We start from the raw sequence: 23,912 nt of genomic DNA, 5'->3' as shown, positions 1-23,912 counted from the left end.
TAAATGTGAGTATGACTGTGTTACAATTAATTGTTGTAGTCAATTTCTGTAATAATTTCTTTCTCAAACATCTCAAATTAGAGGTTGTTAGGTAGATATTTTGTACCTTCTTCTGTGATTATCAGCAAATATTTAAACTGTAGCATGATATTTATGTGTCACAAAGTAGGTCTAAAGGAATAGCCTCCAAACTGAAGTTGGATAGCAAGTGCAGAAAGCATCAGAATCAGACTCACAATGTGGTGCAGAATATATTAGGATTAGGGTGATACTTGTTTCATTTAGGTGCTGGTGATCAGCTACAGCTCGTGACATTCTTTCATGACATTATGTTTGACTCTGATCACTGACTCATGGTATTTTTACAGTAATATTTTTGTGAATGTAACTTATTTGTGTGGTATTAGGCAAGCTCCTATCTTACCTTTTTGTTCAGTGACTGCCAGGTGATGTGCTTTGAATGTAATGTTGCCGTATCTTCAATACAATCTGCGGTTTCATCTTTGAAGTGCACGTGCCTTATTTTCCTAAATATGATAAATGATGATGCACTGATCACTTTCTCGTCTGGTATAAACCGAAGATATTACACTTGAAAAGAAATGAATCATTTTCCCCTCCTCTTCAAAGCTTTAATAATTGAACCAGAAAAAGTATGTTCTGCTTAGTGGTCACAGGGCTCATAACTCAATATCCTCCCTCTGTCTCTCTCAGTAGTCCCGCGGATTAGAAGTGGACAGCCTCCTCCTTCTCCTTTCTTCCCAGACTCCCTATTTCTTAGTCATTGAGTACTCAGGAGAGTTTGTGCGGGAGTGATTCATTCCAGTTTAATATTTGACTCTGACTCAGACCTGGAAAGGGCAAGGGTGGGAGGGACAGACTAGACATAAGCAACAGAAAACAACAGGGATGAAGACACCAGATGATTATTACAAGGCTGATGTCAAATTTAATGAAATGGTTCAATAAAAATCTGTAAAAACAGACTTCCTGCATACAGAAGGCAAGTATAAATGTTATTTTCAAATAAACACAAACATTTACATGAGGAGTATGAGAAGAAGAACGACGCAGTAATTACATATTCTACACATGGTCTTACTCACAGTAATGTTGCATTCATCTCCTTTATCTTTGTTGAAGAAAGAAAAATAGTCCCATTACGTCACACAGAGGAAAATAGGTATCCTAACAGTCACTGTACATACAGTAACATGGCTGGGGCACCTGTGAGACCAGCCCATCTGTGCTGCTGTGGAGACAGGAGTAATCTGAGTGTGATGGAAGATGTCCGAATGCTACTATGGCTGAGGTACCTGGTCTGTAGATTGGGGGGGAGAAAAGGAATTTATTGGTATGTTAACTATGAAAGTAATACCTCTCAAAGATGGTGCATTATAAGTCCCATTTTGTAGACATAATAATCCATGGGTCTGTTTTATGTGTTTTTGTATCAGACATTATAAAGATGCCCATTACAAGCCTTAAAGCGGACATAGCATGAAAAACTAGGGCTGGGCAATATATCGATATTATATTGATATTGTGATGATGAGACTAGATATCGTCTTAGATTTTGGAAATCGTGATATCGTAAATGGCTTAAGTGTTGTCTTTTCCTGGTTTTAAAGGCTGCATTACAGTAAAGTGATGTCATTTTCTGAACTTACCAGACTGTTCTAGCTCTAGTTCTATTATTTTTACGTTTACCCACGTAGTCATTATATCGACATTACTGAAGATTATTTATCTTAAATCTCATTGTGAAGATATTTTGTCAAAGCACCAACTGTCAACCCTATAAGATCGCCACAATATCGACATCGAGGTATTAGGACAAGAATATCGCAATATCTGATTTTCTCCATATCGCCTAGCCCTATGAAAAACTCACTTATTCAGTGCTTGTGCATGTACATTTGTGTATCTGGGGTGGCTACCAACCCACAAACTGTGACAGCACAGTCAGTTTTTTGTGGGCTGCCAAGATCAGAAATCATGAGATTCAACAAGCCATTCAGATTTGGTTTAACTTCCTATGTCAGATGCAGATCAATTAAAATATACCACCTCCCATCTGAGTATCTCCACCAACGCCTTGAGAACTACCTTTGCAAAGGTGCGCCATATGTTTTTTTTTTAAACATTACAGCATGTAAACATGTTCTAGTAGAAATCAAAAATACAAATATGAAGCTGAAAATGAGCATATGTCTCCCTTAACATCTGCAAGTCTGAATAGCCAGCATGGACAAACCATTCAGTGTGATAAAAAAACACTCCTGCTTCTTTAACCTTTTTTGTCTTGTATGTGTTGTTGTGTTTTACATATTTTATACTGATATGGACCTGTGTGTCTGAAATAAAGTTGAATTGAATTTAAGTGTAAGTAAGACAAGTGAGGAGGCATAATAATCTGCACATTCCTATCTTTTTATTTATTTATTTTTAAATCACTTCTATTCACTACTGTTTATATGTGACCTTGAGTTATGTATGGCCAATTCCAGCAAGAACTTACCTACTCCACTGAGGTCTACTGTCTCTGCACAGCCCAGAAAGCGAGCCACATGTTGTGAGCAGGAGGTAGGTTTGTCCTGGTTTTCTCTCAGACAGCGCTCAAACTCTACAAACTCAGAGGAACAATCCTGTCTGATCTTCTGGATCACTGGGCTATCAAAACAAATGTAGGGGTTAGATACAAATATGCTTTGAAAATGTGGGTGTGTAAGAATGTTGAGGCAAATGGGAGTGAGTATGTTGCCTTACTGTGATGATGTGCACTGTGCAACCTTAATCTTCAGTTCATGACACTTTAACTGCCATGTCGATGGGTTGGAGGCTACACATGACCCATACGCCTCCATTTCTTTATGGCAATACTTTGCCGTGATATCCATAGCAGCCTGCCTGAACAGTGACAGATGTATGTAAACAAGTCAGTGATTAGACAAGTCCAATAACACATCGATCATCAACCTGAACAATTTGCTATATTAAGCATAAGCAATACGGAATAATATTAAAAGATTCACAAAGTACTGTATCTACCTGTATCTATACGTTACTTCCCTAGACTTACTTCCCAGAACATACATGCAATGTTGATATGAGCCATATTTAAATTTCTTACATGTTGCTCTTTTTAGGCTTGTCTCAAACGAAGAAACTGATCAATCAAGGTTATAGCACCAGTACTTCTACATGTGGAGTCAGCCAGGTCTTTGCAGCAACTACACTACACACCTAATACTATCTGATTGGATGGAAATACAACATTCTAAAACATTCTTTGAATGTTATTGGTTCAGGTTTGTGTCGATCTCACATTCTGGCTCCTCCCCTATAATGACGATTCTTTTATTAAAGGGGTAGCCACTTAATCGCATAACTGAAGAAACGACAAATGCAGTCTTTATTTTGTAAAAGAAACCTTCATATTCACATGTTACATGAACGTTAGCCTAAACAACACAATTTAACTGTGTGGAAGATGATGTCAGTTTGAGTTTTCCGGTTCAGTCGTGCTGCGCCAAGACGACCTTACGTGTCTTTGCGTGTTTACGTATACGGAAGCTACGGTCAGCGAACGAACGATTCAGTAAACGGGCTCTGGAGCGAGCACCGTTCCGTGTGTAGAATCGTCTTTTTTTACCGGCTACAGCACGACGGGTGGTCGTGGGTGATAGAGGGGGGTAGAGCTGTGACTAAAGTACAATGAACGACACTGAGAAAGAGGGGAGTATGGCTGCAGACGGGATCCAGGGACCGGGTGAGCTGCAAATGGCTGAGAACCACATCCAGCATGACAGTGGCACCGGCGACGAGCTGGTGAGCTCAGTGACGCTGTACAGGCGAAGGCCCCGGCTACTACACGGGACAGTCCTTCCGTTTCTGGCTGTTCTCTACCCTGGCTGGCTGTACTTGTGGTTAGGAGTGTATGGAGCCTCGGAGTATCCCGAGGCAGGCCTCCTGTCGCTAGCAGCTATCGGGATCGCGCACGTTCTCACAGCGCTCTCTGGTTATTGGTCCGTGCACGCGCACTGTTGGCTCACTTGTTCCAAGGTAAACATAAGTAGGAACAACAATAATAGTGCGATAGTCTACCGATGTCTCTAGGGATCCCACACTGTTTTTCCATATGTCTTGTACATAGAGAAGGTCAGGGTCAGCATGGACCCAGGAGCAGGTAGGGAATTAATGTCTTGCTCAAAGGCACTATAGCAGGGCAGGTGTTTGGTTTGAACCCAGGTTTATGATTTTAGAGATGGCCTCTGTAGCAACCAACGATGAAACCTTCACTACAAGTTAAGTTTTGAAAGTGTCTGGGCTTTGTGGACATGATAATAATAAATATGTTGTTTAAACACTTTCATCTACATTGGAAGATTGCTATGTTTTGTTTCTGCCTAGCAGCGTGTAAAAACCTGTGTGACTTTCTTGTACATTACACTTAATGTTACTAGAGGAGGGTGATATAGAAGGAAAAAAAAGACCTAAAGACCAATTGCTGATTGATACTATGGTATATCACCTGTTCAATGTCTATCAATTACATGGTAATCGGAAGTAAAAGTGTCATTTTCAACTAGCATTCCAAAACATGTCATAAAATAACCTTATTGGTAATGGTATCAGCTTTGTACTGCCAATGTAAAAGAGAAAATGTGTTTCATAACACAATATTAAAAATGAGATTGTTACAGTGATAGATAGTAATTGATAATTGACTATTGCTCCGCATATCTGTGTCTCAGGAGGCAGTTGTGTAAGAGAGTCTAGTAGATCCTACAAAAACATTCAAATAGATTTGTATCAACAAGGTAATAAGGTCATTGTTGCAGCCAAATGTAAAAGTTAAGGATTTAAGAATGTGCCTGAACTTCATGTTGATCAAGCAGCTGTATGTCAGGGCATGTCTCATTTGAGAGGGACAAAGTTTCAGAAGCACACAGCTATACCAAAAATAACAGTGACCTGCTGCAGTGTGTGAATATGCACCTGTTCATTTGTACAGGAACCAGACCCAAACAAGGCTACGCTGGCAAAGGTCATACCCACCCCCAACAACGGTTCTGCCGAGCTTGTGGCACTACAGAGGGACCAGGTCAGTTGACATATTTACTCCCAGGAAGTTGTCTTAATTTGAAACATGTCCCAGATCTCACATTCTCTGTCTGCAAAGTTCATATTTTGACACACATCATGTGATCTTGCCAGTTGTTTGAAATCTACATCCGCTTGCGATTGGTTTGGCATGGCTTCGGTGTAGGCAAACTGTCCTTATTTTGTATTCTTATTTGTGATTGGACTGTTCAGTCTTGAATGAATGCTGCAATTTAAATGTTCTTTGTTTTTCCTTTTCTGACCAACAGAATGAGAATGGGGAGGGGATTTTGTCTTTTGAATTTCAAAAGATCTGCTACATATTTGACCACGAAGAGAAGAAATGTTTCCTTCCAATAGCATTTCCCATAAACAACCCAATGGGCTACTTTCAGTCCTGGCGTGGCTACCAGGAGGAGGCCGAACTCCGAGCTGCAGAAAAGCGCTACGGCACCAACCGTGCTGAGATGATGGTGCCAGATTTCCTGGAGCTCTTCAAAGAGAGGGCCACAGCTCCCTTTTTTGTTTTCCAGGTGTGTGTGTGTGCGTGTGCGTGTGCGTGTGTGTGCGCACATGCACGCACACTTGTGACTGTACTGTGTGTGTGTGTGTATATATGTATTGTATACATGTGTGTGTTTGTGTGAGTGAGTGTGCACTCGCACGCACGCATGCTTCTTATAATTTGACAGGTTTTGTTGTAAAAGTTGACTTTGTACTTGTACTTTGTGTTGTTGACTTTGTTATCATGTCTATATCCATTTGAAGTTATCTATTGTCTGCCATCTATCAGGTGTTCTGTGTGGGGTTGTGGTGTCTGGACGAGTACTGGTACTACAGTGTTTTCACACTGTTCATGCTGGTGGCGTTCGAGGCCTCCCTGGTCCAGCAGCAAATGAGGAATATGTCCGAGATCCGCCGCATGGGAAACAAGCCCTACATGATCCAGGTAGGCTTGATCAAGTTTAAAATGTTGTATATACACTTTAAAATGATAAACATTTTGTCTTGCATCTAAAAACAATCATCATCTACAGTATATTTCCCTTGTATTTAAAGCATCCCTAATTTATCTTATATATTTTGTGCCAGGTATATCGCAACAGGAAGTGGAGACCTATTTCAAGTGATGAGCTTGTCCCTGGTGACATTGTCTCAATAGGTAAATGTCAAGATATCTTTGTGACGTCTCATTTCCACAAACAGATTGACTCTGTTAGTATGTGTTTAAAATGTGTATTCTCTGCTTCACAGGACGTTCACCCCAGGACAACTTGGTACCGTGTGATGTGCTGCTACTCAGGGGTCGTTGCATTGTGGATGAGGCCATGCTGACCGGAGAGTCAGTGCCCCAGATGAAGGTTAGAAGTAAACTGATATATACATCATAACACTATACAGGGCTGAGGGCGTAGGTTTTCTAAATGGCAGTATTCTAAATGGCATTGAATTATTTTGGGGTATCGTAATTACTGCTGACAATATGGAGTGTGCAGGAACCAGTGGAGGACTTGGACCCAGAGCGAATCTTGGATGTTCAGACAGACTCTCGACTCCACGTTATCTCTGGGGGGACAAAAGTGGTGCAACATAGCCCCCCTTTAAAGACCAGTGCTGGACTCAAACGTAAGTGTTAATTCCTCTCTTCATGTATTTGTTACCAAGAAAGTATACCGGCTATTGAATTAATGAATTCAGTGGTGCATGTATTGCCCATCTAAAATCAAGATGCAAGCCCATTAATCTTCTTCTTTATGTGCAGCTGTAGACAACGGCTGTGTGGCCTATGTACTGAGAACAGGATTCTACACCTCTCAGGTGAGGTAGTGCTATGTATGTCTATATTTATCCCAACGGTAGATTCTTGATCATACAGGGCCGCATTCTGTCTACACGTATTAATGTAGTCAATGTATACCAAATTATGACAATGTCCATTTCTATAACAATTAGTTTTTAAGAATTTCAAAACTACCAGGCAAGTATATTATCGCAGGGGACTTTAATTGCGTACTTGATCCAAGTAAAGATAGGTCCTCTAGAGTGGACAACACTCACACAAGAACTAGGAAAGCAGTACATCACTTTATAAACAAAATAAACCTAGTGGATATATGGAGACATCTGAATCCATCAAAGAAAGACTTTTCCTGTTGGTCTGGTGCTAACAAAAGTATGTCTATATTACTACACTCACTTTGTTCTTGTCATGCACTTTAATTCTAGTTTTGACAGCATGTTGTGTCAGCTGTGAAAGTGTACTGATTTTGTGTACAAACTTGCCTCCAGGGTAAACTGTTACGGACCATCCTTTTTGGAGTTAAGAGAGTGACGGCAAACAACCTGGAGACTTTTATCTTCATCCTCTTCCTCCTCGTGTTTGCCATTGCTGCAGCTCTTTATGTGTGGCTAGAAGGTGAGGTGCACGGAATCAATTCATTAAATATGTAATTCTTATTTAACACAGGCTTTATCATAGTCAAAATGAAAGCTAATAGCTGCAGGTGAGGGCATATGTAACATCTAAATACTATGTGCGCGCTTTGTATTACTCCCTCAGGGACCAAGGATGCCAGCAGGAACCGCTACAAGCTGTTTCTGGAGTGCACGCTAATCCTCACTTCGGTTGTTCCACCAGAACTCCCCATAGAGCTTTCTCTGGCAGTTAACACGTCTCTTATCGCCCTGGCTAAACTTTGTATGTTTGTGTGTGCTCCTATCTTGCATGTGTGTAGAATAGCTATTAGGGCTGGGCATTATGTCGATATTATATTGACATCGATATATGATGTCAATAGATTAAAAGATTACATTTTGGATATTGTAATATCGTGATATGACATAAGTGTTGTCTTTTCCTGGTTTTAAAGGCTACATGACAGTAATGTGATGTCATTTTCTGAACTTACCAGACTGTTGTAACTGTTCTATTATTAGTTTTTACCCACTTAGTCATTATATCCACATTATTATTATTATTATTATTATTATACATTATTGATGATTATTTATCTAAACTCTCGTGTAAATATTTTGTGAAAGCACCAATAGTCAACCCAACAATATCGCTGCAATATCGACATTGATGTATTTGGTCACAAATATATCGTGATATTTGATTTTTCTACATATCGCCCAGCTCTAATAGCTATTAAGATACCCGGACAAACCAGCTTATTATACAAAGCTTGTAATAGTAGTGGTTGAATCAAATCTTCTTTTTCTTCCCCTGCTTAGATGTATTCTGTACAGAGCCCTTCAGGATACCATTTGCAGGGAAGGTGGAGGTTTGCTGTTTTGACAAAACAGGAACACTGACCAGTGACAGTCTGGTGGTACGAGGAGTAGCAGGCCTCAGGTAAACCCTGCCCACCATTCTTATGGCGTTTTTCCATTACATGGTACCTGCTCGACTCGCCTCGACTCTACTCGCCTCACTGTGCGTCCGTTTTCCATTGCAGATTTTAGTACCGCCTCAGCGTGGCTGGTCATCATAGCGGCGCCGCAGTAAACTGCCGTGACCTAACGCGACACACACACAGAACGTGGAAGGTGTGTTGTTGTTGCCACAGCCAGAAGACACATTTTGTTTCAAATAAAGCTGGAGGCAGCAAAATTAAACACAGCTGGCTAAACTATTTAAAAATGACGGGTTTGTTCAGGACACCCCCCTCTGTCGCTTTCACGTCACCTTTTGGTATCGGCTCAGCTCGCTTGGAACCTCGACTGAGGTGGTACTAAAAAAAGTACCTGTTAGCAGGTACCAGGGACTTTTTTTCGTAATGGAAAACCAAAAGCGAGTAGAGGCGAGTCGAGCAGGTACCACGTAATGGAAAAGCGCCATTAGTGTTCTACTTAAAACATCATAATTTGTTAAGCACAAGCCAAGTATGCAATGCTTTGGTCTAGGTCAGTTACATTTGCACTGTGTGGAGGGTATTGAGTGATGATTGCGTTTATGACAGAGAAGGAAAGGAGGTGATGCCTGTATCTGAGATCCCAGTTGAGACACATCGGGTGGTGGCCACCTGTCACTCACTGGTCACTCTGGATGATGGACAGCTGGTCGGAGATCCACTGGAGAAGGCCATGCTGACAGCTGCTGACTGGACCCTCACTAAAGGTACAGTGAAATTACCTCCACTAAATGCACAGTGAGAGAACATGTACTATATATGCTCATGTTTGCGGTGTGCTGTAGGGCTGGGTACCGAATCAATACTTTTTAGGCACTGACCAAATTGCCTATCGAGTATCAAAAAATGCCTCGTCATTCAATACCTAAGGAGTAAATCTCATCAGCGTCAAGGAGCCAATAAGCATGCAGCATGCTTCTACCAAGATCTAATAAAGTCTGTGGTTGGCTGTCTAACGTTGCACGTCGTAGAGACATGCAGGAAAAACTCTACATTACACACATACACACAGAGACGGGGCTCACTTAGTAGGAGCTGAAAAGATTTGTTCCGTAATGTGTAATGTTGTTATTTCTTTCTGTTTTATAAAATTGGTATCGGAAAAAAATCGTTCTGGAACCGGTATCAAAGTCACGGTATTGGCATCGGTACCGGTATCGAAAATCTTTGAACGATACCCAGCCCTAGCTGTGCTACATACAATCTTAAATTAGCATTTGTTTCTGACTAATCTTTTAGGTTGCACCAAACCTGCTGTGTTTAGCTTGGTGGTGTAGTTTGACCAGTGCATCTTAAATGAATGCTGTTCTTCAAATGCACTGCATTTTAATGTTTAGGTATCTTTACTCTTATTAGCACAGTGCTTAGATGTTTGTCTCATTGACTCTTGCCGCTTTGACCAGATGAAAAAGTGTTCCCACGAAGCATCAAAACTCAGGGACTTAAGATCCACCAGCGTTTTCACTTTGCAAGCGCTCTAAAGAGGATGTCAGTTCTGGCCTCCTATGAGAAACTCGGCTCCACTGAACTCTGCTACATCTCAACTGTCAAGGGAGCTCCAGAGACACTCAGAGGAATGGTACATATCCTTAATACACACATGCTATATTCTAATCAAGCGTACCTACTGGCATTCTAATGTGGCTGTGTTTATAGTTTGCAGAATGTCCGGCGAATTATGATGAAGTCCACAAGGAAATGTCTCGGGAAGGGGCTAGAGTGCTGGCCTTGGGTTACAAAGAGATGGGACACCTTAGTCATCAACAGGTTCTTATTTAATTTAATTTAAAACTATTAGGATTGTCTGAACTGTCTTGAGTAGTCTTGATGCGAATAGATTTAGTTACAAACTGAGATGGATCTTTTTGGGTCTCATAGGTCCGGGAGATGAGTCGCGATACTCTGGAGTGTGACTTGCATTTCGCAGGATTCATGGTTGTGTCCTGCCCCCTTAAGAGTGACAGCAAGGCAGTCATCAGAGAGATCCAGGAGGCATCTCATAATGTAAATAAGCTGACAACACACAATGGTGCATACCTACAGCATGGTCTTAAGCTTCATACTTTACCTTTGCTTTCAGGTGGTGATGATCACAGGCGACAACCCTCTAACAGCGTGCCATGTAGCAAGAGAGCTCCACTTCATCCAGAAAGAACACACACTTGTCTTGCAGCCAAGCCCTGGTCAGAGTAAGAAAAAGTCGTCACTTTACAGAATTACATGTAATACTCAAATAAACCAGTGGATAACGATGTCAGTAATAAAGGTTGTAGCTAAAGATTGTTGTGGTAATTTGCAGTGGGTGTTTTGGCCAAGGACAGAGACAAAGTACAGAATCATTTACCTCTGATGTTATTTGTTTTCCAGGTGAGTGGCAGTGGGAGTCCATTGATGGCAGTGTGCGTGTACCACTGCCCCCTACCTCCGTTTCCTCCTTTGTGCGTCAGTTTGACTTGTGTGTAACAGGGGAGGGGCTAGCTAGACTGAGCTGTGATCCCCAACTATTTCACGCCCTCTTGCCTCACGTACAAGTGTTTGCCCGTGTCAGTCCAAAACAAAAGGTAGGTCCCAAAAATCAACATGCATACATGGCATTATGTTGAGGTTTATAAACCACAGCTACAATGGAGTTAGATAGCAGAAAATGTTTAGCTATCTCAAACATCAATAGTCAGTGTCAAATGGTGTGGCTTTTGTCAAAGAGCAAAGGTTTCGTTGTTCAACAATAATACAGTGAGTTCCATCACAGATGAAGCAGCGGTAGACAGATGGTAGTCTCAGTAGTCTACAATACAACAGCAAAAGACGTGTTTTATCTAGGTGACACCACTCTTTTTGTCTGACAGGTAATTGGAAAACTAATTCAGGGAAATTTCTTTGGGGTTGTTTTGTTCTGTTTTGATTGGGGGAAATATCAGGAATCAGTATTTTGAGTATGACAGATTGATGTTACTGTATGTAACAATGTAAAAGTATTTAAGGGTGAATTGTAAGGCTCTTTTGAAGTTATTAGCTGAAATAACTTCCTGTTCTGTTTCAGGAATTTGTCATCACAAGTCTAAAGGGGCTGGGTTATGTGACACTGATGTGTGGTGATGGCACAAATGATGTTGGAGCTCTCAAACACGCCCACATAGGTAAGATTTATAAACCACCAAGACTGAAAATGTGTCCCTATGTATGACACCAACAGCGTGTAGTGATGATAATTTTCCCTCAGGTGTTGCTCTGTTAGCCAACGCCCCTGAGCGCATGCCTGAAAGAAAGAAACGGGGGAGAGAAAAGGAGGCGTCCGCAGCAGAACCCCGACCTTTACCACCTGTCAGTTCAGGAGGCAAACTGAGTTCCAGGGCAGCCAGGCAGAGGGTGATGGCCCAGAGAGAAGAGCAGCTTGCAGCACAAAAGGTGTGTGTCTTTAAGAAGGGCCTCCTTCTGGATTTTTTTAAGGGAATAGTAGTTTACCAATAAGTTACAGTGACTGAAACTCATTCATGTTAACGGACTACTAACATAATCATTTATTTATAGCCTTTCATTGAAATAATAGAGTTGTAGTGCACTCATCATAAACATTATTCTGTAACAGGAGAGGATCAGTCAAGTCTTACGGGAACTTGAAGAGGATCAGATACAAGTAGTGAAACTGGGTGATGCCTCCATCGCTGCCCCCTTCACTTCCAAACTCTCCTCCATACAATGCAGTGAGTAACACTGGTTTATGATTTTAGCTCTTGAAACGGTTGGCAAAAATCTCAACATGAAGCTGCTCCCCCCCTCTGAAACTCTCTTCCCCCCCCCCCAGTCTGCCATGTAATAAAGCAAGGCCGTTGCACTCTGGTGACAACACTCCAGATGTTCAAGATCCTCGCTCTAAATGCCCTGGTGCTGGCCTACAGCCAGTCTGTGCTCTACCTCGAGGGGGTCAAGTTCAGCGATTTCCAGGCGACCCTGCAGGGCCTGCTCTTGGCCGGATGCTTTCTCTTCATCTCTAGATCAAAGGTCAGAATATATGTCACAAAATCCAGGCTCTACATGTTTCTGATTGTTCTCCTAGCAAGGTAATCTTTACGGAATGTTTTTCTTCTACCATGATATGTTTACTGTTTTTGATAGAAATGGAAACCAAATGAATCTTTTTTTGTCACCCTGTTTACACAGCCACTGAAAACGTTGTCTCGAGAGCGTCCCTTACCAAACATCTTCAATCTTTATACGGTGTTGACTGTGCTGCTGCAGTTTGCTGTTCACTTCTGTAGTCTGGTGTATCTTTACAAAGAGGCACAAAGCAGAAGTCCACCCAGGTGAATGAATGAATGAATGAATGAGAGAGAGAGAGAGAGAGAGAGAGAGAGGTTGTGCTTTACAAGTTAAATATTAATAACATTACATTATAATAAAATTTCACTTTACCTTTCTCTTTTGCAGAGCGGAGCAGTTTGCAGATCTATATAAAGAGTTTGAACCCAGTCTAATTAACAGCACTGTGTATATAATGTCCATGGCCATGCAGATGGCCACCTTTGCCATTAACTACAAGGTACTTATTCTTAATACCATAAGTATTTATTGTCTCTGCATCCTTAATATACAAACTCACAGCATTGCTTGTTGTGTCCGAAAGGGTCACCCCTTCATGGAGTCTCTCAGCGAGAATCGACCACTACTATGGAGTATCGCTCTGTCTGGTTTAGCGATTGTAGGACTTCTTACTGGTTCCTCACCAGAATTCAACGAACAGTTTGCTCTTGTAGATATTCCAACTGAGGTGAACTGAGATTACTTTACCATGTATTGTTTTATTGAAATAGCCATGTAATAATTATGTACTCCATAAGGTAACCTGCTTCCTTTTTACTTCCTTGCAGTTCAAATTAATCATTGCCCAGGTTCTGGTGGTGGACTTTGTCGCCGCTCTGCTGGTGGACCGTGTCCTGCAGTTCCTGCTGGGCAAAGGAACTCTTAGGCTGCCTTCTTGAACTCAGTGCCAGGAGCGAGCGACCGCTGCCCTCACCAACCAAACTGTAAAGGGAGAGAAGACTTTGGAGGAGGAAGAGAATTGAAGCTGTTGTGACATACACAAGACAGCTGAGACAGTCATGGCGTACAGTATTGTACACTCCGTGTATCCCTTCCTTCGTCCTTCTCTGTCCCTCCTTAACCATCTGTGTTTCTGCATTTTCATCAGCTCTTTTTTTTTCAATTATTTTTCTTCATAACTCTTTTTTTTTTCTTCTACATTTCTCTCTCTTACTTCATCTGTCCCTCCCCACTGCTACACAAGGCCATGAAGACAGCAGTATTGAGCGGAGTGCAAGACTGTGTGCCAGCCAGAGTGAAACATACAGGCACACAAAAGGGGCAATCTCCAAGAGAATTGCAAAAGTGTTTTTGATTTTTTTGATTCCTCTCCTTGATTTTGTAAAAAGTGAAAAACATCTCTAACAGACTTATAAAGACTTACAGATACAAATTATGAAGTCTGCCAAGTGTTTTGTCAAGTACAAGTACTGATGTGTCTGCACATGGATAGGATGAGTATGTCCAGCTGGTCATGAACTATCCTGTTCCCATAAGTAGGTAAGTAAAGAATGTTCAGGTTATGAGAATATAGTGTAACTGCACAAAGACATTTTTAATGAAACATTTTATCATGCACAAATGACTCTGGCAAAAACAAACATCTCATTAAGCATCAGTTGATTGAAAAAAAAGATTGTGGAAGCTTGTAAACTTTGTTTACTTACAAACTGATCTCAACTACCAAACTATAGATAACCATTTACTATTTGTCTTTGATATATTTTTAAAATAACCTTTGTTTGATGGACAAACTAGAGCATCTTTAACAGATTGCCTTTCCCAAAAAATATCTTAATAGAAATCCAATCCATTACATCCATTGCTGTTACATTTTGAAATTCAAAATGTAAATAATTCCAGCTTCCTCTCAACAGTATAATCCCACAAATAGTATCACTGAACTCCTAATGATTTGTTGAACACAACCTTAATATTACAAAAAGCAGGGTGCCTGGATAGCTCACCAGCGGGCGCCCATGTGTGGAAGTTTGCTCCTCAACGCAGCGGCCGCGAGTTCGACTCCGACCTGCCACCCTTTGCTGCATGTCATCCCCCCCCCCTCCCCTTTCGGGTCTAGGCTGTCCTATTCAAATAAAGGCCTAAAAATGCCCCAATAAATAATCTTTTAAAAAAAGCTAAACAAAATATACCCATACTGGACATACAGTCAAGAGGCTGTCAAGTCAAAGTAGTTTAGTTAAAAATGAAACAATGTGAAGGTTTGAGGTTGGTTAAAAGTGTATTAAAGTCAATGAGTCTATTTTTCAACAACAAGAAATCTCAGCTTACCTTTTTTTTTTAACCCTCAATTTGAAAATGATATAATATTTATGTTATACTTCTGTTTGTGGATATTGCAAATTATTATCTTTTTTTTCCACATGGGTGCATTTGGTTACCATAGGAATTTGCTTAATGAATACATTCCAACACCAAAATGGAAAAGCCATAGAGTTTTACTAGAACTTGTGTGTGTGTGTGTGTATGTATATATATATATATATATATATATATATATATATATATATATATATATATATATACCCATAATGGATGTACAGATTAGGATGCCTCTGAATGGAATGTTCAGATCCAGAACTAGTCAATCAGCTGATGTGCAAAGAGTAAGACCAGCAAATGAAATGATGAAAACTCAAGAAAAGACCAAATGGCATGTAATGTATCAAGTAGTTGTGCGGTTCCCTTAAAAGCTTGGCTAAGTGTTGGTTAGCCAAGACTAGATAAGGAAAACACATGAATGACAATTAGTGTGGGAGAAGTGCCATTTTAGGTAGTATTTATGACAAAACTTACACTATCATTAGGTAACGCTGCTATATTGCAAAAAAAAACTCAAACAAGCCATAGTGAGCTCAAAGCTGTTGAGCTCAAGGTCTTAAAATCTGGAGGCCAAAGCACCAGAACTCTGAAGAACTAGCTCAAGAACTCTTCAGCTCGATATCCAAAGTCCAACCAATGTGTTCAAAGAAGATCAGGGCCAGGGTTGCCTCTTTAAACTATTAGGTAAATGCTTGGTCTTAACTTGATCCAGGGGGTTTCAGAAGTACATGACTGGATTCCTCCACCACCAAGACCACCTCTCTGAAACACCTGTCATTACAGCCTGCACTTAATTTCCTGGAGTCTTCAATTAATAAATAGTTGTCTTTTAAATATATTGAATTATATTCCTGTTAATATTTTCCACTTTATAATCTTTAATTTATAAAATCTTAAAATGAAACCCCAGTAGGTGTGTGCTTATTTGAATAGATTTTTATCCTGAGTATGCTGCCATACAAATGCCCTGTAATTTTGAAGTCATATTTCTTACACATAAGACAATCTGATAATCATGAAATTACCATCTCATGGAGGGTTTCTTTCATCTGTTTTGCCAAAATGCATAAACATGATAGGAATATGTTGATCCATATTCTAAGCAAAATGTGTAATCTATCGCAAGTAAACCTGGTCAATACTGTTGTAGTGGCAATCTGACCACAAAACACTGGAGGGAATTTGACACCATTTCCAACGTTGGTGCAAATAATGAGGCCCGCCATCGTCTTAAGGTTAATCTTTTATTTTATAAATGCATTTAAAAACACCTACAAAAAGACTGACCGAAAGATTAACAACGAGCAGACGAGATCTAAAAAAACATCACTCGCACATGTTGAAAAACTGTGTGGCTTCCCAGATCCTAATTCCTCCATCCCCCTCACCTGTGATTCCCTTTCTAACCTCTGATTAGCACACATACACACAGGTGCGCAGGTGACGTAGCGAACAAACCATTCACACAAACCTACTACACACACACGGCTATACACGCACGCAGCAAAAATGTCTAAATTGGCTACAACAATTGTCATTAAATTATGACATTGTTTAAGTAGGGGAGACCGGGGATAGTTGTAACATGTTTGACATTTCTGTCTGTATCTTGGAGCTCTTTTAAGTCAGCACGTTCAAAATGTGATACAAACTAGTTAAATGTATCTGCTATTAAATAGTGTAGCTGTTATCTCTGCAACCAAAACAGGAAATGCATGGTTTACTCTCAAACACAAGCAGTAAAATGTTACAATTTACCCCATTGTCTGGGTTAGTTGAACCATACCTTGGCGTGAAATGTAACATTATGAAATTAGGATTAAAACAAAAACTTGATATTGAAACTTTCATTCAATATTCAAATGACTTATTAAAATAATATTTCAATATAATATTAATATATGCTATTTCGGACACAGCTAGAGTATGTTTAAAGTGAATCAGGTGGTTTGTACCTTGTTTGCAGTCGCTAATCACACTACATTTCCCATGATGCTTAGGTCAGAATAGGGGTTTGGCTTTTTGGGCGCGCGGTGTGAGGAAAACTATTTGAAAGAAAATAATGGCGGATAAACATTCAGAAGCTGGACAAGAATGGTCTGTATCTTTTTATTCATTTTTATTTTACCATTGCCACAACCGATTTTACATGAACGGTTTGCGTGTATTGAGAAAATACAGTAAAGCGTTGACGTTACCTCTGTCGGAGTTTTGCCCAAAGCAACTTATTGGTGTGGTCGTTAACGTTACTGACATAAACATGTCAGCGAAACACCGTAACGTTACGTGAACGTTAGTAATAGACTATTTAACGTTACTGACATTCTATTCATGTACGTTAACGTTGGCTTTTTAATCCATAAAATGTTCTTGCAGTTGCGGAAGTGTCGCCGTTGCTGATAACGTTAACATTATCCAGAATGAGGTAAGACATTTTAACTGAAATGTAAGCTAACGTTAGCTAACTAACAACGCCTCTGCTAATTCTATATTCATGAGCCAAACACGTTATAAAGTTGGTGCTAATTTGCTCTTTGTTCAATCTCTGTACCGTTACCAAGGTCAACTTGGTGAAACGGAAATCAAAAAGATGCTCATCTGCAAGCCCCAGCACAGCTCCCCCAAGCAAATATGTCCGCAAAGTTACCGACCTCCTATCACCCGCCACACAGACACCAGATGCAGGGGAAGGACAGTCCGAGACAGACAAACTAGAAATGCAGACAGAAAACACGGAGGGACCTTCAAGTCCCACTGTCAACCCCACTGCACGGAGGAAATCCTGGAGGAGAGGCACCATAACCCGACGCTCTCTCCGTGCACTTACCAACCCATATCAGGGTGAGATGTCTGGCTTTCATGTACCTTGTAATCAGGAAAGAATGGCCATTGGGTGTTTTCTTTTGTTGCTGTTTGTTTTGCAATATAAATCCCTATTTTTGTGTTTATTGTAGTTTTGTGCAGGAGCATAAGTGCATCATTATCACAGCAAAACAGGCTTGAGAAATTGATGGAGGCTTCAATGACGGTGAGTGTGGTAGGGTCATAAGTAAAGATGTAAATGAAGTGTGAAAAATTGAATAAGCGGGCACAGTAGGTTACTTTTCATCTCTCTGGTATTGGCTGTTTGAGATGAAGATCTTTTTTTTCCACTTAACTGAAGATATTTGGAAAGATGGTGCATTCAAAAAGGAACCAGATGTTGTTTAACAAACAAATAACTATAAATGTTACTAGAGATTTTAAGCTACATTGTTAAAAAAAAAGTGGTGTTATAATAACAAATTATGTGATTAACTGAAATTTAAATTCACAACTTTAGAGACATATCAGATGTGATTTTTATTCAGGAATGCCAACCTATTGTACATACGATGTCCTAATGAAGTACTCGTGAGAATAATGCTTTAGCCATAATGAGTAGACTGTAAAGGTCTGGGTTGCATTAGGTTAGAGATGAACATGCATCTAATTTTAATTAGTCTCTAAAACTAATGAATCTCTGTCTAATCACCTCTGCTTTGTCTCTAGCTGGCAATAGAAAGAACTCACAATTCACTGCAGTCTGTGCCGGACACCTCACTGGAGTCTTTTCAAAAACAAGGTTAGTGCTTGCATTGCCTCATTTGGTACATATTTCATGGAGCTCTTTATTTTTAATGAAATTGTTGAATTGAAGTTATTTCTTTATCCATGTTCTGTCTTCCTTGGCGCAGTTGAACACATGCAGAAAGAGTGGGGTTATCTGGCCAAAAGCATACGCGATGAACCAGGGTGTCATCAACTCCCTGCTAGAGAAGCCAGGTATTGTGGCTGTTTTTTGTTTATTCAGTACTTTGCATGCATTATATTGTTTGTTTTTTTTGGTTGTTTTTAACTCTAAATTAATATTTTACACTGGATTTATGCCTCTGTTATTTGCGTTCAGTTCTAGTGACCCTGCAGTGCAAAAAGTCCGGAAAGCCATCAATAGGCATGTTGTTCTTAATATCACTATATCACAAAGTATTTATACAAACCATACATTGAAACTTAAAAACACAGATGATGTGACCTAACACATGAGGTTATTTGTTTACCAGCCTGTGTTGTGTTTTAGGCTCCAGGCTGAAAGTGAATCCTGGGAGGCACTGTTGAACAAACACAGGAGTAAAGCAGCGGAATTGAAAAGGTGAACATGAACTGTCATTGAGGAATACTGTAGCAATACTGTGCTAGAGTGTGTCAATATTGTCATTTCAGTTGTGTGTCAATAATGTGATCTTTATTTGTTGCAGGAAAGTGGAACAGGGCCAGCAAGGAGGCGTATCATTAGACACTACATCTATGGCCCAATCCTCACAGTACCATTTCATACAGAGTAAACCCGACTACCGCGCTCTCCTCTGTAGACAACAGCCCAAGCTTCATACTATGGCAATGATCGTATGTTGGAAATTTGATTTTTATATCATTCATTACCAAAGAAATCATAAACATATCAATAGTAGAAATTGACTATTTTAGAAAAAGCTGGAATCTGTATGTTTTTAAAAAAAAAAAAAAAAAAAGTATAATTACTACTTTGTTCTTATATACCATATGTATGGTGGTGTATTGTAAAATATAGAAGCTGCAGTTGAGCTCAAGGTCTTAAAATCTGGAGGCCAAAGCACCAGAACTCTGAAGAACTAGCTCAAGAACTCTTCAGCTCGATATCCAAAGTCCAACCAATGTGTTCAAAGAAGATCAGGGCCAGGGTTCCCTCTTTAAACTATTAGGTAAATGCTTGGTCTTAACTTGATCCAGGGGGTTTCAGAAGTACATGACTGGATTCCTCCACCACCAAGACCACCTCTCTGAAACACCTGTCATTACAGCCTGCACTTAATTTCCTGGAGTCTTCAATTAATAAATAATTGTCTTTTAAATATATTAAATGATATTCCTGTTCATAGTATTTTCCACGTTATGATCTTTAATTTATAAAATCTTAAAAATGAAACCCCAGTAGGTTTTTGCTTCTTTGAATCGATTTTTATCCTGCACATGCTGAGGATAAATCCTCAGAATATGAGAGTGATGAAACGTAGAGTAGATGCTACTGATTTATGGGCAGTTTAAGTGCTGCCCACAAACTTAATTCTCCTTCTTGTGGACAGTACCAAAGCTGGCACATTTGAGAGGTTGCAGACTTTCTCCATCCTCTGCAGTTCAGAAATATTTATCAGCTCATCATCACCTAACAGTCCAAGATGTCAGTGCCAATATATTTAATAAAAATTCACATTCAACCTATCTGATCGAACAATCACCGTTCACTTTGCTAGATATTATCAAAGTTGATGTGAGATAACATAACATAACAGCTTCTTTGCCCTGTTTGCTGTAGTTTGATTTCAGCAACATGCTGTAAAGGTGCTGAGTCCTACAACAACAACACTATTTTCTGCAATAGTCACAGTTTGGTTTTTCACATGAGAGATTTCTGTTTCTGTCCTTGGTGTGTCCTGTTTTTAAAAATGTTGATGTCACATATTTCTGTGCACCAATCAAAGTTTACCTACATTTGAATCAAAGTATAACCGTACAGTTGTGGAGTTGCTTGTTATAATGCCAGCACTGTCAATGAAATTCAGGTCAAACCACACATGCACAGCCTTGGTAAAGCTGGTTTCTGAGTGCTTAGCCCGTACCCCTTTTAATGACTGGATGTAATCAATTATTCCTTTTGTGTGTGTAGATGGACACTCAGAGTAAGATGGTTACAGAGCTTCTGTCCATCAAGGAGCAGTCACAGATATTGGTGAAAGAGACCAGTGGCCGATTGGGTAATGCTTTTATTCATCTTTCATCTTTTCTATGGAATAAACTATGATGTGCCAATTTAACATTGAATCTGATTACTTTTTCCTACCAGTGGCAGAGGCAGGATTCCAGGATCTTTCACCTGGTCTCATCAGGAACTTCATGGCAGCACCTTTACCCTCAGCAACTATGTAGTCACACGCAGGAGGCAAACGCAAGCAATCAATCATCTAATGGACCATGACTCTTTATGACTTGTATATGAAGCTTATGTATGTGTTTTTTCTGTTAATTTTGCTGTTATGTGATTTGGGAACAATTTCTTTGCTCTGTCTTTGTTGTCTTGTGTTATTGGATAAAGTAAGCCCTAATTTTATGGTTTCTGTGTAACAAAAAAAAACAAAAAAAACACTTCCTTCAGCAGCAGGACTGGTAATATAGCTAGTTTAGGTAATCCATGGTTTGAACAGCAGGTGGCAGTGGCTGGCTATACAATATTATGAGAAGCTTGCTGAATGGCTGGAGTGGTGTTTGGTCTTGAGTGTATTCTTACCTGTAAAACCTGAAACTCTGAAACCAAATTGATTGTCTTTAAAAAAAAAAAATAGTTAAGAATTTGATGTCAATGGATCTGACATTTTTAAGTGGTCTGATTACTACTAATTTGTAAATATACTCAGAAGTGACAATGCTAAGAGTGGCTGAACCATGTGCACCATACATGGTGTCATTTTAAAAAGTGTCATTAAACGTGATGACATTGTCCAATTAAAATTGACTTGTACAACAGGAATGCATTAACTATTAAGATTATAGAATATAGAAGGATTGTGTTCTACATAGAGCTGGGCGATATGGAGAAAATCAAATATCACGATATTTTGGACAAAACCCATTGATATCGATACTGTAGGGTTGACTATTGGTGCTTTCACAAAATATTTTCACAGTCAGATTTTTGACAAATATTCATCGGTAATGTGGATATAATGACTAAGTGAGTAAAGGCAAGTAAAACAGCTAGAATAGTCTGGTAAATTCAGAAAATTACATCACTTTACTGTAATGCAGCCTTTAAAAACAGGAAAAGACAACACTTATACCATATTACGATATAATGATATCCAAAATCTAAGACGATATCCAATCTTGTATCACGATATCAATATATTGCCCAGCCCTAGTTCTACAGTTAGTCTAGTTTATGTACAGTCCTTTCTACAGCCTCAGTCACATTTACTCTCTTTTTGGTGCTGCATCTATTTCACTTCATCAGTGTCCCCTGACCATTCAGGAAGGGGCCCCTCCCCCACAGTGACTCACCCCCATCTCTTGCATTTGGCTGGGTCACTGATGCAGAACGAAGCTTTGACATGGTACCAGTCAGTCAAAGCTTTGTTCGCTATCACTCCTATCTCTTGGACCCATTTGCTCATCAATGTTCATGCTTCATTTTGTTCTGCTAATTACAGCAAGAAACAACCCCTTTTTGCCCATTGCCAACAATAAATAAGAGTGAATTACTTTCTGTGCTCTGCAGTTATGATCTACAACATGGGAGTATGGTGAATTTTCATTGTGATTGTATTCAAGGGAGTGACTAGAGAGCACAGGGACAAGCACAGAAGACAAGCGGGGTTGTGACCGTGAGAGTTGTGAGTAAGGGACGATGGTGCACAGCAGGAAAGATCGATTCTTATTTAGATGAAAATGAGGCTTGATGCATGTGGGGTGAGAGGAGGGCAGCTTTAGCATCCAAATGAATAGAAGTTTCACAGAAATGATCCTCAAATGAATAGCCAACAATAAAACATGAAGTTTACAAAGCCACTGACAGTCTTTTTACTTTCAAGGAAGGTCTCTCTTGACAGTGAGCATGACTTGGGGTTAGGTAATAACCCCTGCAGCTTAACTATAGTATGATGAACTGTCGCTTTGAACAACCTCCATGACCCAAGTAAATGGCATGTTAGAAGTTATTCTTTTAAGTGTTTGATTTGGATAAAGGTGCATTGGGTGTGACCAGCCTCTCCAGGTTCCTTGTTTGTACACTATTATCAGAAAGAAAGAAAAAAATGGGTTCATTTTGCTATTATATATTAATATTTTGTTATACTTCAATGCCTGATATTTGTAAAATTGTAGGTTTGGTTGTGGTAGGGATAACTTTTTAAGGAGTTAAAATCCACTGCTTGGTATAACCACCGAGAAGCCTGAATTGTGACTTGTACTATATGCACACGCAAAGAACAATTACTGTTTAGGTTTGCTGTATTTTCTATTCTTGTTGTCTCTAACTTGAGATTGATTAGCTACAGATTGTTGTAGATGGATGTGTGGAGAGTCAGCATAAACCACTGCCAGTTTGGTCCTACTCCCTCATGCACACCCATCATCTCTTCTCAGTGCAGCAAGGCTGGCTGCAGCTTTCCTCCACATCCATTCAGCCAGCCATTCGTCTTGGAAAGCTGTCTCTCTGATCTGAGTGATAAACTACAGCAGAATTGCCAAGTTTGCAAAAAACAAGGACACTTGTTTTCAATCTGTGCTGTCAACATTTTCATACTGAAAACTGATGGGATGTTTCATTCATCAGGGGTTTAGGACAGAATGATATTCTTAGGTTGGACTGTGTTGAGATTGAAAATTGCTCTTGAAATTACCATAATTTTCCCACACAGATGGATATCAGTGCATTGACTTTTAGGAACAACTTACGAAATGACACTGACTCCCAAAGACCAAATCAGTTTTAATTCTCCCTTCTTCTGTTCAACACACTTGTGAGCAGGGACAGGTTGTTGTGGCATGCGAGATTCATACACATCTGCACTTGCTCAAACAAATCTTTAAACACGTGCAACAGCACCTTGTGTATGGTATAGTGTAATGTTTACAACTGTGTGTAGGCCTGCAGCTTGTTTAAAGCTCGCATAGCACACCATGCCAGTCCTTTAAATGTCTACAAACATTCATTTCGAAGTTTTGTTTAGAAAAACGTCTTGTTAAGGTGTAATTAGGTGATCTCACATTATATTAATGAAAAAATGGCTTGAACAAATTACAATAGGACAAGCAATACTGATGACGTAAGAGGCTATCCATCTGTAAAGGCCGTACAAGAGGAGGATCTAGTCACCTGGAGGAATAATACAGTTATAGGGTTACTGTGTTACAAAATTA

At 39.8% G+C, this 23,912-nt stretch overlaps 3 protein-coding genes across 7 annotated transcripts; 2 read left to right on the top strand and 1 right to left on the bottom strand.

The window, feature by feature from the left end:
* Positions 1 to 494: 494 nt before the first annotated feature.
* Positions 495 to 3,236, bottom strand: chchd5 (coiled-coil-helix-coiled-coil-helix domain containing 5). Of its 4 annotated transcripts, XR_013503045.1 has the most exons (5): positions 3,052 to 3,125; positions 2,770 to 2,910; positions 2,522 to 2,673; positions 1,107 to 1,321; positions 495 to 851 (listed from the first exon to the last, which is right to left on the bottom strand). XR_013503045.1 is itself a non-coding variant. In XM_078268990.1 (4 exons), coding segments are annotated over exons 1-4 (315 nt in total). In that variant the 5' UTR covers positions 3,136 to 3,236; the 3' UTR covers positions 924 to 1,301. The 4 variants fall into 4 exon arrangements, 3 of the variants coding, with proteins under 3 accessions (XP_078125116.1, XP_078125117.1, XP_078125115.1); XM_078268990.1 differs by lacking the exons at positions 495 to 851; positions 3,052 to 3,125 and adding an exon at positions 3,134 to 3,236 and having other exon boundaries at positions 924 to 1,321; XM_078268991.1 differs by lacking the exons at positions 495 to 851; positions 3,052 to 3,125 and adding an exon at positions 3,134 to 3,236 and having other exon boundaries at positions 924 to 1,321; positions 2,770 to 2,906.
* Positions 3,237 to 3,395: 159 nt separating this feature from the next.
* On the top strand, positions 3,396 to 13,995 carry atp13a1 (ATPase 13A1). Its single transcript, XM_078269585.1, has 25 exons — positions 3,396 to 4,065; positions 5,018 to 5,107; positions 5,376 to 5,639; positions 5,900 to 6,055; positions 6,199 to 6,268; positions 6,361 to 6,467; positions 6,603 to 6,732; positions 6,869 to 6,924; positions 7,396 to 7,522; positions 7,667 to 7,804; positions 8,344 to 8,464; positions 9,072 to 9,229; positions 9,926 to 10,101; positions 10,179 to 10,289; positions 10,401 to 10,526; positions 10,603 to 10,711; positions 10,890 to 11,083; positions 11,563 to 11,659; positions 11,743 to 11,927; positions 12,109 to 12,223; positions 12,325 to 12,521; positions 12,681 to 12,823; positions 12,948 to 13,059; positions 13,144 to 13,287; positions 13,388 to 13,995. The coding sequence occupies exons 1-25, from the start codon at positions 3,718 to 3,720 to the stop codon at positions 13,496 to 13,498; spliced, it is 3,585 nt and encodes a 1,194-aa protein (XP_078125711.1). The 5' UTR covers positions 3,396 to 3,717; the 3' UTR covers positions 13,499 to 13,995.
* A 2,951-nt stretch (positions 13,996 to 16,946) lies between these two features.
* dsn1 (DSN1 component of MIS12 kinetochore complex) lies at positions 16,947 to 22,253 on the top strand. Of its 2 annotated transcripts, none has more exons than XM_078270027.1 (11): positions 16,947 to 17,039; positions 17,319 to 17,367; positions 17,615 to 17,783; positions 17,897 to 17,970; positions 18,474 to 18,546; positions 18,659 to 18,746; positions 18,871 to 18,915; positions 19,042 to 19,113; positions 19,220 to 19,367; positions 20,665 to 20,752; positions 20,842 to 22,253. In XM_078270027.1, the coding sequence occupies exons 1-11, from the start codon at positions 17,005 to 17,007 to the stop codon at positions 20,922 to 20,924; spliced, it is 924 nt and encodes a 307-aa protein (XP_078126153.1). In that variant the 5' UTR covers positions 16,947 to 17,004; the 3' UTR covers positions 20,925 to 22,253. The 2 variants fall into 2 exon arrangements, with proteins under 2 accessions (XP_078126153.1, XP_078126152.1); XM_078270026.1 differs by having other exon boundaries at positions 17,504 to 17,783.
* The last annotated feature ends 1,659 nt before the right edge of the window (positions 22,254 to 23,912 follow it).

Source organism: Sander vitreus, chromosome 15, assembly GCF_031162955.1.
Source record: "Sander vitreus isolate 19-12246 chromosome 15, sanVit1, whole genome shotgun sequence".
NCBI classification, from domain to species: Eukaryota; Metazoa; Chordata; class Actinopteri; order Perciformes; family Percidae; genus Sander; species Sander vitreus.
This window is presented reverse-complemented; position numbering and strand designations above follow the sequence as displayed.

Bases quoted from the DNA above. Each gene is read 5' to 3' on its own strand.
- chchd5 (XM_078268989.1), bottom strand. From the start codon at position 3,098: ATGTATGTTCTGGGAAGTAAGTCTAGGGAAGTAACGTATAGATACAG. The intron at 2,911-3,051 runs GTAGATACAGTA...GTCACTGTTCAG, and splicing joins GAAGTAACGTATAGATACAG to GCAGGCTGCTATGGATATCA. The intron at 1,322-2,521 runs GTAAGTTCTTGC...CCCAATCTACAG, and splicing joins AGTAGACCTCAGTGGAGTAG to ACCAGGTACCTCAGCCATAG.
- atp13a1 (XM_078269585.1), top strand. From the start codon at position 3,718: ATGAACGACACTGAGAAAGAGGGGAGTATGGCTGCAGACGGGATCCAG. The intron at 9,230-9,925 runs GTACAGTGAAAT...CGCTTTGACCAG, and splicing joins TGACTGGACCCTCACTAAAG to ATGAAAAAGTGTTCCCACGA. The intron at 11,660-11,742 runs GTAAGATTTATA...ATTTTCCCTCAG, and splicing joins TCTCAAACACGCCCACATAG to GTGTTGCTCTGTTAGCCAAC.
- dsn1 (XM_078270026.1), top strand. From the start codon at position 17,005: ATGGCGGATAAACATTCAGAAGCTGGACAAGAATG. The intron at 17,040-17,318 runs GTCTGTATCTTT...ATGTTCTTGCAG, and splicing joins TCAGAAGCTGGACAAGAATG to TTGCGGAAGTGTCGCCGTTG. The intron at 17,784-17,896 runs GTGAGATGTCTG...TGTTTATTGTAG, and splicing joins ACTTACCAACCCATATCAGG to TTTTGTGCAGGAGCATAAGT.